The sequence below is a fragment of the Delphinapterus leucas genome, chromosome 12 (assembly GCF_059928025.1).
Source record: "Delphinapterus leucas isolate spDelLeu-1000000601 "Yukka" chromosome 12, BTC_Dleu_Yukka2, whole genome shotgun sequence".
Lineage (NCBI taxonomy): Eukaryota > Metazoa > Chordata > Mammalia > Artiodactyla > Monodontidae > Delphinapterus > Delphinapterus leucas.
In genome coordinates, this window is record NC_143140.1 from 95,558,122 (window position 1) to 95,570,485 (window position 12,364).

General features: G+C 53.1%; 1 protein-coding gene across 2 annotated transcripts in view; it reads right to left on the reverse strand.

Annotated features, from left to right (window-relative positions):
• THBS2 (thrombospondin 2) overlaps positions 1-12,364 on the reverse strand; it is a 32,241-nt gene that overhangs the window by 6,382 nt on the left and 13,495 nt on the right. For both annotated transcript variants that reach the window (XM_030760314.2, XM_022561257.3), the window contains exons 10-21: positions 11,629-11,802; positions 11,016-11,143; positions 10,781-10,933; positions 10,143-10,361; positions 7,662-7,769; positions 6,728-6,887; positions 5,129-5,247; positions 4,297-4,531; positions 2,767-2,994; positions 2,018-2,289; positions 1,377-1,474; positions 107-246 (exon numbers count right to left, since the gene is read on the reverse strand). In XM_030760314.2, the coding sequence (XP_030616174.1) occupies positions 107-246; positions 1,377-1,474; positions 2,018-2,289; positions 2,767-2,994; positions 4,297-4,531; positions 5,129-5,247; positions 6,728-6,887; positions 7,662-7,769; positions 10,143-10,361; positions 10,781-10,933; positions 11,016-11,143; positions 11,629-11,802 (2,034 nt within the window). The remainder of the gene's footprint in view (positions 1-106; positions 247-1,376; positions 1,475-2,017; positions 2,290-2,766; positions 2,995-4,296; positions 4,532-5,128; positions 5,248-6,727; positions 6,888-7,661; positions 7,770-10,142; positions 10,362-10,780; positions 10,934-11,015; positions 11,144-11,628; positions 11,803-12,364) is intronic.

Genomic DNA, 12,364 nt, shown 5'->3' on the forward strand with positions numbered 1-12,364 from the left:
TTATTTCCCTGATGTGCAGCTTTTGTAAGAGGAAAAGTAAAGCATGTGTTCCTTCCCCATCCCCTGTGCCACTCACGGCCGCAGTGAATAATGTTCTCACACCCACCTCTGCATTCATATTTCAGGTCCGAGAAGTAGACCATTTCTTGAGAGAAGACAAACAGACCCAGCCGCCCACCAGCGTAGGTTTGGTCATAGATGGGTCCTGAGTCCGCCATGACCTGTTTTCCTTCATGCACTAAGACTCTGAAAACAGGGAAAAAGGAGAAAGAAAGAGAATGTCAGCTCTTTGAAGCACATTCACCAGAGGGCAGGAGGTCAGTCTTCTCCTCACGAGGCTGGCCAAGAGTAACACAGCACCACCCCAGAGCCCTCCTTCTTCCCTATGACTCACTGACAATCACCCACCCAAGCATCCAAGTTGTCTCCACCTTCAGGAGCCAGGAAGAGTTTAGTGGAGTCAGAAGGCCCCTCCCTCTGCCTGACCCTAACTCTAAGCCTCCCCCGTGTCAGCAAGCTCCTGGCCTTCACACTGCACTAAAACCACGAGCTCACCTGCTTCCGCCCCACAAACTGTGAGCTGTGCGATAGCAAGGACCAGGCTCCACCCTACACGTACAGATGTGCTAAAGCTTCCCTGGTAGGAGAGGAGTGAATAAACAGGGACACTCCACAGAAAGAGCACACCCCTGGCACCAGCCTGCACCTCCCCTTCTAAGATGTGCTTGTTGTCACTGAGGACACGCACACACTCCTGGTGAAGAATCAGACCGGCTCATGCTCTTAGTGACTAAGTTTAACTTTGCAAAATCTTTAAATTTAAATCATCCGTATTTCATTTTATAAAATTAGAAATTGTCCCAGCTTAAAAAAAAAAAAAAAGTTGATTACAAATGCTGTCATGCCAAGAGAACAAAGTTCTGTTGGACTGATTTGTCAAAGTTTTGTTTAAGATGTGTTTTAAATTCAGCCATTCACAATATCAGAAATAAATAGGAACCTGTGCACCAAAGAAATCACATGCTAATTCACAAAGATGCAGTTATTTTAACTGCACTTTCCCTCCCATGCCCATAATGTTCATTAGGAGGAGAGATGCTTATCACTTTCTGGGTTATTTTAACAAGTTTGATTTTTCTTCTCTTCAACAGTTTTGTTTTTGCTTTTTGCTTTTTTAAAAAACGTGAAGAAGATGCTGGACAGAAAAGAGAAGGCACTTAAAGTGGAAGAATCCAGGGAACAGCATACAAGTTAGAATCCACTTTGGCTTATTTATCTGTTAATGTTCTAACTTGCCATCCAGTGGAAAGATGTTCTTGGAATGTGAAAATTACTTGGTAGAAATACAGCCGCTACTGAGCTACCCTCTCACCTACCTTATGTAACCTGTCTTAGGTCTGTGGGTCAGATGCCACCTGTAGGCAGTGTAGTCCTTCCAGCCAATATTTTTGGGGTCATGCCATAACGTGCGAACCTGAGGAAAAACATCGCTTGTGAGTGTAATTGGCACCCTGAGTCTTAACCACAGTTTTACGGCACAAGGGGGGGGAGATAAAAACAGTACTCTGCTAAGTAATCCCTATGGCCCCTGCTGCCACATCTACCTCCGATATATTTCATATTATAAATCTCTAGCATGAGAAAAATCCACTGATAGGGAACAATGTAGTTCAGTGCAAAGAGCACAGGCACTTGGGCCGAGTCACAGATTCTCTACTTCCTCAACGTGGGACCTTGGGCAAAACACTTAAACTCTTGAAACCCTGTTTTCCCTTTTTCTATAAGGGAGTACGCTTATGTTTCATGTGCAAGAGGATTACCAATTGTGTTTATAAAACCACCAGGCATGGCATCTTTAATAAGCGAGGTACCCGATAAAAGATTATTCAAAGCACCGTGACTTGAGGTAAAATGAACAAAAACCGAGGTGGGGGTACTTTTGCGATGGGGCAGGTGCTGCTCTCCTGAAAGCTCACAGCAGCTGTCAGCCTCGGTCAGAAGAGACCGTCCTCCTCACCTGTCCCTCTGTGTTCCCCGTGTGCCACAGGGCGTTCCTCAGGTGCTCGCCTGTCCCCGTGGTGGAGTTCACCACTTTGAGGGACACCCCTGAGTAGCCGTATGCCCGGGTGGGCTGGTCTTCCCAGTACGTCTGAGTGACCTGCTTCCACATCACCACGTAGAAGCGGCTGCTGGACTGGTAGCCAAAGACGAAGCCAGCATAGTCGTCATCCCGGTCCGTGTTGACGTAGAATGTGCCGCTGAAGTCGACTGACCCAAACTCATCGAAACCTGGGGGCCAAAGGGAACATTTGGTCACGAAACCAGGTCAGAAACAGCCTTTTAGGAAATGACTGGATGAGCCCTGGGACCACTGGACGCAGGTGGAAAGAGGCTCTCCTCTTCCGTCTAACTCAAGGTCTACTCCTGTGGGATTAACAACACTTGTGGAATTGAATCTTTTTAGATCCCACTTACAGAGTTATGGAAGAGCTTCACCACCCTAGGTAATAATTTACAGATCAAGTCCATAAAATGAAATGGCTTGCTGAATATTAAATCGTGGAGAATTTGGAGAGGCAAATAAGTGCTTCCCCAAGTTCTCCCGTCAAAAATATTTAGGCAGATGGTTTTACAAACCAAGGGAGGATGGGGGCTACCAGAAAGATCCACTGCTCCTGTCCACTCGGTTTTAAAGGGTAGCCCATGTGCTCCGTGGGCACCTTGCAGGCAGGAACCGCAAGGGGTGGTGTGTATTCTAAGGCTCACCAACAGCGATGCCAGGGTCGGAGTTGGCCGTCTGCACCAGCTCTTTGCCTTGATGGCGAATGACCCAGTTGGGATCGATCTGAGTGGTGCCCTTGGGGTCCAGGTGGACCATCTGGAAGTTCCGGAAGTCCGTCTCACTGATGGCGTGGTTCTCAGGACACACGTCGTCAATATCAGGGATGTTGTCGTTGTCAAAGTCGTCTTTGCAGGCATCACCACGCCCGTCACCTGTCACCAAGGACAAGCAGAGAAACACACAAGTAAGGGTTTGCTGTCCGCCTCTCTGTGTCTGAGAAAACTTAGCACATGATTCTCTGAAAATTCAAGGTTAGGTGCTTGGCAGGACCTGGACCTGCTTTCCTGGACCAGTGCCTGTAATCTCTGACATTTCACCCCAACGCTGTGAGGAGTCTGGATGCTCTTTTCAAAACGTTGCTGTGATAAGCCCTGCAGCAAAGCACGCCATAATCCAGTTCCTGGAGAGTCACTTCTCACTTCCTTCTGAACTTGAAACTGGGGGTACCAAACCTGAACGCTGCCAAGTGAAGTCAAGCTGAATTTCCAGCTTTTTTCTCTGATAGTTTTCAGAACCTCTACTATTACCTAAATCACCCCTGCCCGTAATCTGTTTGGCACTGAAAGCAGAACTCCATGAAAAATGATTTCCCTAGGGAGATGTGGACTTCTGTTTTTTGGAAGCATCTTTTCAAATTTTCTAATGAGGTGGGGATGTGGCCATGGGGCCGTGGACTGGCCTGGCACAGAGAGATGCCTGCTGAGACCTTCACGGCCGTGCAGTTCATGGTTATAGTGATGATCCAGAAGACCACTTAGCACTGCAATTAGGCCATTGCAGTGCCTACTGCTTTAGAAGGAGAAAAAGATACCAAGTTCAACCAAATTTCCATCACATCCTTCAAACTATCCTTCAGTTCTGTTCAGTAACACACATCCACGTACTGGGTGACAGGCACACACTCACGCAAAAAGGAGCTTCCAAAACCCCTAAGACACCCCTGAGCACACCAGCCTTGCCTCCGTCCCAACCTCCCTCCTGGTAAAAGGCTGCTCGGTAGCCAGCAAGCATCCCCATGCCCCACTGTGGGGACTGAAGCCATCTGTCCTCTTGTCAAGAATGAGCTCTGTGCTGCTCTTGGGATGGGGGTGGGGGTGGTCCTTGGAGCTTCCCTTCAGTCAGTGAGTCTCCACGTGCCTCTGGGTCGTGTGGGCTCAAACACCCCACACCCCATCTCATCCACGGTGGATGTGTATCCCCCAGGCAGCACCCGGGTCAGCCGGGATTGCACCCACAGGCTCCAGCAGATGCCAGAGGACAACCAAGCCACCACTGAGCCCAGCTGTGCACATGCCACATTACCTGCCACGCTACCTGAGACTCCTGCCCCCTCCGGATCCTGTGCTCATGGACCACTTACTCATGTCAGCAGTCGGGCTACATACTTCTTTCTCCCGGCATTTTGCACTCCCGCAACCTCTCTGCCCCTGCGGGGCGGCTGTCACAGGACCTACCGTCTGAGTCCTCCTGGTCGGAGTTGGCCACAAGCCGGCAGTTGTCCCTGTCGTCGGGGACACCATCGTTGTCGTCGTCCGAGTCACAGGCGTCCCCCTTGCCGTCGTGGTCATGGTCGGCCTGGTTGGCGTTGGAGATGTAGGGGCAGTTGTCCTGGTTGTTTTGGTGTCCATCCTCGTCGATGTCCTCGTTGTTGTCACACTGGTCACCCACGAGGTCGTTGTCTACGTCAGTCTGGAGGACAGAGTTCGGGGACAGCAGCAGTGAGCACCCATCCAGTGAAGCAGATGCCAGGCTGAAAGTCACCGAGGGCGCGTGGCCTGTACCACCTCACCCCCAACGGGAGCTGTGACCGCAGAGAGGAAACGGCCTCTCTCCATCCTAACCCACCTCCCTACAGGGATTCACTTTCTTTAAGGAAGACTGGAAAGAATGAGCTGCAACAGAATCAAGTCCTTTCTGACAACATCTGCTCCAACACGTTCTAGGAACTACGTCCGTATGTTATGTTCTCACCGCGTTTCCAAAGGCAAATCTGGAAAAGCAGCCAATTCCTATGTTTGCATCAGGGAAATACGGAGATAATTAGATGAAGACTCTCTCCTTTCGGACAGAGGGACAAAGGCACCCACTCATCTGGCCAGTGGCCACGGAGATACGAGTCACGCTCAGACCTGAGTTCAATGTTTTCAATTACAGTGATTGAAAAGCCTGTGCTGTCGCGTCCTGACAGGTGGATGGAAAGCTGCAAAGCCGCGCACGTTCTGTGACTGAGAAGCTCCTCCACCCCCACTGCTCTTAGCCACACCTGATCAATCGCCAGTCAATTACCTGGTCTGGGTTGTGCACCAGGGGGCAGTTGTCGCAGTGATCGCCCACGCCGTCCCCGTCGGTGTCCCTCTGGTCAGTGTTGTAGACGTAGGGACAGTTGTCTCGCTCATTGAAGACATCTGTAGGATTCAGGGGGAAAACAGAAGCATACGGAGTTTAGAAAAGGCACGTTGCTTTTCCTATTGCAGTAAGCAACATACGGCCAAACTTTTGTTTAATAAAAAAATGATCTAAGAAATCATAAAATGTAAAGATTATTAGATTCATGGCAGACTTCCCATTAAACTTAAAATTCCCTTAGTTTGAAGCAGAACCAACTCTTGGAGGTTTCTGGATGACAATACACACGGAGGGCTGATGAGTGAGTCATCACAGCGTAAACATCGGAGTCCTCACGCGGACTGTTTGCCCTAACATCCATTCAGAAAATTCGCATCGCGCTCCTAGGACCTGATCAGCTTCTGGGGCCTCACTGCCTCATCTGTTCCCTACGTCAGCAGGAAAATAACAATGGCAGAGACTGACAGGGGGGTTAGCTATAGTGCCTTATACCCAGAAATCTGAAAATAGATAATGAATTTCATCAACTCTGGGGTTATGAAAACTGAGTTAACGGTAATCAGGCTCGAAGGGCAAAGCAAAACCTCACAAATCAGTGAGTCAGCAGGAAAGCTTGAGCCAGGCTAGGCGGCTGTCTTATCCTGGCAGATGGGGAGGTACTGGCAGATGGGGGGAGGCAGGGGGCGAGGCAGTGAGAAAGGACCCCTGAGATATGCAGGGGGTCAGACCTCACAGACGGAGGATTGGAGGAGATGCCCGGCTGCTGGAAAGCCGTAGAAAGCGGCACGGCCGGAAGCTGTCTTGGAGCCGGTGGAAGCTGGTCAGTGTGATGCCAAGTTACACCAAGAAAATAGCCAGGAGACAAACGCAGGTGGGGGTGGGAGGGCAGAGTCAGAGGGAGTGGGTGTGAGTCTGTCCGAGCTGCTTTCTGACTGTCAGACACCCAGGGCGAGGCTGTGCCGTGAGGTGTGGAGCTCGTGCCCGCGGCACTGGCATCTAGGGTTAAATAGCCGGGTGGTGTCGCATGTTTCTGAAGTCCGGGGATACCTGGAACCCCTCGGGGAGGCTTTGCAATGAATGATTCAATGAATGGCTAGAAATACAGCGTGGAGGGAAATAGGAGGGAACAAAGCTGTCCGCAGGCCTTTCTCAGAAGCACGGTTGGGTCAAGACAGGGTACTGGGTTCCTGGGGCTGTGAACGGACGTGGACCTGGGATAAGACACCAGGACTAGCCACAAGGACATGGGACAAGAGCTCAGGGCCAGGAAAGGAAGATGCCAAACGCGTAGTTTTCCAAAGGGGGAAACTAGGCCGGCAACCTGAGGCCAGCGTCCTGAGGCTGGCAACCCCTTCCAGGAACCCACGGGGACAAGGGGCCGAATGAGGCTGGGACCCTATGAGCAAAGCGCCATGGATCGTGTTGTCTCATGTCAGTGCACAGGTGAAGCTGGGCTTATGCAGTAACAGAATAAAGCACGGAGCCTGGGACCACCGCCGACCGTGAGCCCTGAAGCCCGTCAGGACGCGCGGGACTGACCATCCCCATCGATGTCCACGGAGCAGGCGTCGCCCTCCCCGTTGCTGTCCGTGTCGATCTGCGCCAGGTTGTGCACGTAGGGGCAGTTGTCACAGCGGTCCCCAACCTCGTCTTTGTCGTAGTCAAACTGACGTGGGTTGAAGACAAGTTGGCAGTTGTCCTGGAGAGAAAGTGAGGGGAGAATTTGAGAAATAGGGTAGGGGTATTTGTTGAATTGCTTATAAAATGGCTTAGCACTTACAGGCTATGTATTCAAAGTAGATCAAGATGATCAAGGTAGCGATAAAGTACCTTGGCAAAGGTAGCCATTGCTGACACTTTCTTTGATATCAAATCATTTGATAATTATTTATGCATCTGTTCCTATGAAAAAGTTTGATATTTTCTATAGTAAAGGTGATCTAGCACATATTTCATGGTGAGGATAGAAACATAAACGTCAAGGGAATGAACGAATGAGTGAGTTAATGGATCAGTGGAAGCCAGACGCAGTAAACCTGTGAATAAGAAGTTAGCCTCTGTCTCTGCTAGTGCTGAATTACGGACTAACATGTCAGAGCACTTATGTTTGCAACACTTCTCTCGGGAAATGGTAACATCTAAATTCTGCCCTAAAGGCAGGGAGTGGCAATATCGCTCATCCCAGGCAGCCCCCATCGCTGGCACCTGCCCCAGAAGCAGGGGGGATAAGTCCCTTTCATGCAACTAAAGGTAAACTAAACCACTGAAAGCACTTCTGGCAGAGCACCCCAGGCGGCTCCATGCTCGGGCTGCCTCGTGTGCTTGTGCAAAGGACAGACGTACCCTGTCGGTGACTTTCCTTTACTAGCCCAGGAGCGCTAAACCCGGCAGTTCACAGGGACCCCTGGGTGCAGAGCACTGCGCTCCCCCACTCCTCAACCGGAGGGCAGATGCCCAGGTGGTGAGGACCCACCTTCTCATCGCTGACGCCGTCGTTGTCATCATCATCGTCACAGGCGTCCCCGATGCCGTCCTTGTCAAAGTCTTCTTGCCCAGAGTTAGGCAGGAGGGGGCAGTTGTCCTGCAAGCAGAGGAAGCAGGCTAGTTACAAAAACATCCCCAAGAGCCCACTTCTTTCAGATGAGATGATGAGGGTGGAGCCAGCGACATCACGCCAGGCGCCTGTCCTCGCGGGAGCAGGACGGAGACGCTGCGGCCCCGCGTTTCCCCTCAGGTGCTGCTCTAGGACCGACATCACAACCGCCAGTGAGCTGAGGCAAAAGAAGCCTGTGTCCTGAGCTCGGGATTCCTGTATGCAGCTGAATGACTGCAGGAACCAGGAGAGAATGAAAATACAGGACAGGGCAGAGCCTCCCGTCCCACTCTTCCCACAAATTCCAAGCATCCATCCAAAAGCCAAGGTCATAAACCTTCAACCCTCACTAGCCAACAGGTGGCCTAGAGTCTCTGTTCAGGAACCAAGGCCCAGCTCCCCAAACCATCTCCCCGATTCAGCTCTGCCCAAGAAGTGGAGAATTCCCATAACGGGGGGAAAAAAGTCATTTTGTTTCAGTCCAATGATATAAGGACTCAAACCCGAGCTGTACAGACACTGCAGCCTGAGGGAGCTGGAAACACCAGGAGAGGGTCCACGTGAAGGTGTTTCGATGCCATTAACACAAGTGTCCCAGAAACCCCAGGGGTTCAAGGGGGTCAGGGGTCTCATCAGAAGCACAGCCCAGGGCCATGTCTGGAGCCAAGCTTCAACTCCAGCCCGTGAAGGAGGAGAGCATATTCCTGTGGTGTGGACACAGGTCCTGACGGAGGGATTCAGCACCTTTGCAGGGATGAGTAAGGGAACCTCTCAGACAGGGTGAGGGGCCTTCCCATGAACTGTCTTACTTTTGCATCTGTTTGTTCCCATAAGTTACATTTAATGCAAATATAATGTGCAAATTTTGATGTGCCACCTTTTTAGTTATTAAATTCCTGTCTGAAGTTCCACAAAAATGAAAAAAAAAAAAAGGGTGTCCTTAGCCTCGTGGACACCTTCCATTGTTCCTGCTACGGTACCAGGGCATCCTGGGTCCCTAGTGGAAATCTTCATCAATAATCTCATCCAATAAGCACCCACTTCCTGCGGGGATTTCCGAGCTTGACACCTGACCTTGTTAGGTCAGGGAATGTGGTCAGGGAGATACAGTGAATGTTGCAAACTTTGTCTCTGTTATTTCAAAGCAGATTCACTTTTTGTTTCAGTCAACATCTGCCATCTTTAATCAAGAGGGCGAAAGATAAAATTTAAAACTCTCTTTACTCAAGATTCACAAGAACAAATAAATATTAGCTAGATTAATATATTTACATTTGCAAGTAATGTCTTTTGTGAGTTTGTAGTATTTATATTTCTGAAGCTTCTAAGGTATAAAACTTCACTGAAACGTTTTGGTACACCTTGTTTAGTGGTCTGAATGGTGGTCCCCTAGATATATGCCATGTCTTAACCTCTAGAACCTGTAAATGTTACCTTATATAGCAAAAGAGTGGCTATCACCTTACATGGTAAAGTTAATATCACCTTATATGCAAAAGATGCGCTTGATATGAGGGTCTTGAAAGGACGAGTTTACCCTGGAGTATCCAGATGGGCCCTAAATACAACCACGCGTGTCCTTATAAGGGCATCAGGGGGAGTTTGAGACAGATGCACAGAGGAGCAGGCAGAAGCAGAGGTTGGGGCGGTGTGTCCACAAGCCACAGACACCTGGAGGGCCCAGAAGCTGGGAGAGGCTGGAAGGACCCTCCTCTGGGGGCTCCAGGGGAGCCCAGCCCTGCCACACCTTGACCTCAGACTCCTGGCTCCGGACGTGAGAGGATGCAGTCCTGCCTTTTAAAGCCACCAGGTTTGTGGTCATCGGCTGCAGTGGCCCCAGGAAAGGACTCCACCCCGTTACAGGCCCTAAGGAAGCCCCACTCACCCGGGGGCCCTAACCGCTTCCTGTGTGCAGCACATGGGGGTCTTTGCAAAGAAAATTGTGTGCTAGGCTCTGTGTGACCACAGCCCGGCCCACCTGCAGACCTCAGGCCCCCATAGCCTTGGAGGAGGGTGGGGCCTGTTTACATCGCCCCACCCCCAATGATTTCAAGCCTCTTTGTATTCAGTCAACAAACATGTGCTAGGCTCGCGTCCTCTCCCAGCTGCCAACAATGAGCTGCTCTTCCAGCGTGGTCCTGGAATTTGCAGAAACCCCCTAGGCAGGCGCCTTGGAGGGGCTAGTGGGTGGGCAGTGACATCCCAGCTCCCGTCAGCTTCGGGGGTGGGGACCACGCAGAGTGCAGGGCCCACACGGAGCCTCTGACTGTTCGGACCCGTAGAGGCACCTCCAGGGGCACAGCTGCCCCGAGCTGGAACCGCTGGGGCCTGAGGAAGGGGGGGCCCCTGCCACACCCTCACCTTGATGCAGTGGTAGGTGGCGTTGGTGGCGCAGACCAGGTTCTTGTTGGGCCAGCCATCCAGGTCTGAGTCCTCCCCGCAGATGAGCCCGTCGCCCGCGTAGCCCGTCTGGCACGCGCACTTGTACATGGGGTCGCTGAAGTGGCCCAGGTAGATGCATTCCGCATGCCTGTGACAGTTGTGGCTCTTGTCCTTGCAGGGGTCCTCAGGCTCACACAGCTGCGGGAGGGCCGAGCGTGTCAGGACGCGTGCTGACCCTGACCCTGACCCTGACGGGAGGGCCGCGTGCAGGGCGCAGGGCTCCCGGCCACCCACGGGATGCTGAGGAGGGGGCAGCGTCCAGAGACCCAGGGCTCTGCTCCCCTGGAAGGCCCCGAGCAACAGCAAGGTCACGTCAGGCCTCCAGTGGCGCCTGGGGTCACGGGGAGACCACGAGTCCCCACCCTGGCCCTCTGGGATGCTGTGCGTGAAAACTCAGCCCTGTGGTCCCCGCGGATGGGGTCACTCTGGCCGGCAGAGTGAGACCATCTCTCCCCCAGGCCGCCATCCCCGCTCCTGTCCCGTCCACCCTCCAGTCCCAGCTCCCGCCTGACTGTCCTGCTGTCTCTAACAGGAGCTCGGAAGGCCGAGCAGCTCACCTGCTTCTCCGTCCTGGCCGCCTCCAGGCCGACGCCGAAGGGCTGGCTCCCCTTGTAGCGCGGGGGGCAGGGCAGGCAGTGGAAGCCGGGGTTGGTGTTGACGCAACGGTGCGCCTTGCTGGTCGTGAAGCACACGTCGGTGACCACAACGCACTGCGGGGACCAGCGGGCCGGACGTGAGCCCGCGCTCCCCACCTCCGAGGGACGCCCCGCCGCCTGGGAAGGGGGCACCTACCTCGTCCAGGTCCTCGCAGTGGGTGCCGTTGCCCAGGAAGCCCAGCGGGCAAGAGCCGCAGGACCAGGACCCGTCAGGGAAGCTGCGACACTCGGCTCCGGGGAAGCAGGGGTTGGACAAGCAGCCGTCTGCACGGAGGAAGCAGAGCAGAGTCAGCAGCCGCCACCAGGTGGCGCCGTAATGAACCCACACACGAGGCCCGGGTGATGCCCTTCACACACTCTGGGGTTCAGCTGTGGAGAAACGGAGTGAGTTAGGAAGATGCTGGGGACAGCCACCCAAAGTCACCACCTCCAAGAGTAAAGCGTCGGAGGTGTAGGGGGTGACGGGGCCCACGTGCTCTGTGACCGCACTACCTACAATGCTCCATTCTGCACGGCATGCTTTCTGCTTTCATGTAAAAAGGCCAGAGGAACACGGAGCACAGCGTAAAGCTTCACGTGTGTAGACGGATTTTTCTTCTCTGTATTTTCCAAGCATCTTTATACATTTAATCAGAATTAAAACCCAACGGTGTCTTCAAAGACGCCTGCGACTGGAGCGTCCAGGCCCCACGACAGACGCCCGTCGGCCGAAAGGCTGGAGGCTGCGGGCCCGTCCCGTGCACACCCACCTGCGGGACAGCTCCTCCTGTTACACATCTGATGCTCCGTGACGTCGCCGACGCAGTCCTTCCCTCCGTGCTGGGGCTCCGGGCTGTTACAGATGCGCGTCCGCTCCCGGATCCCTCCGGCACAGGTGACCGTGCAGGCCGACCATGGGGACCAGGGGCTCCACCGACCGTCGACTGGGAGATAGAGGACAGAGGGGTCACTCTGGGGGCGCGGCCTGTGCTGGGGGCTCAGGACAAAGAGCCTGGGATAAGGCCACGCCTCCACACGTGGAGGAAACCTGGTAGGAAAGTCCTCTCGGGACCGTATGGTCAGGGAGGGGTGCAGATCATGACAGTTCACTTGTTTTGTTTTGTCTCTGGGAAGGGAAATCACCCAGTCTTCTGTGCTCAGAACCTGGGACCATTGACCGGGGGCTGCTGGCTATGGGTCCACCCCTGCCACGGGCAAGAGGTGCTCACGTCTGAAAAGCTGTGCGGAGCTGAGTTTCATTTTAAAAGGCTGTCACTCGTCATCAGTACAGATAACTCAGTAGGGAGAAGAATCACAGCACAGCCTTTTCTGGGTGAAGACCCTGCCCAAGTCCCAGAGCAGGCCTGGTGTGGGGAACACGTGTCCTCCCAAACCCAGGCCCCAGATGCCCCAGATGAAGGGGGGGGCCGCCTCCTGAGACCCCCTCCTGTGCCTGCTGTCACTTCCCCCTCGGTCCCAGCCTATTTCTGCTCCATCGTGGATTAA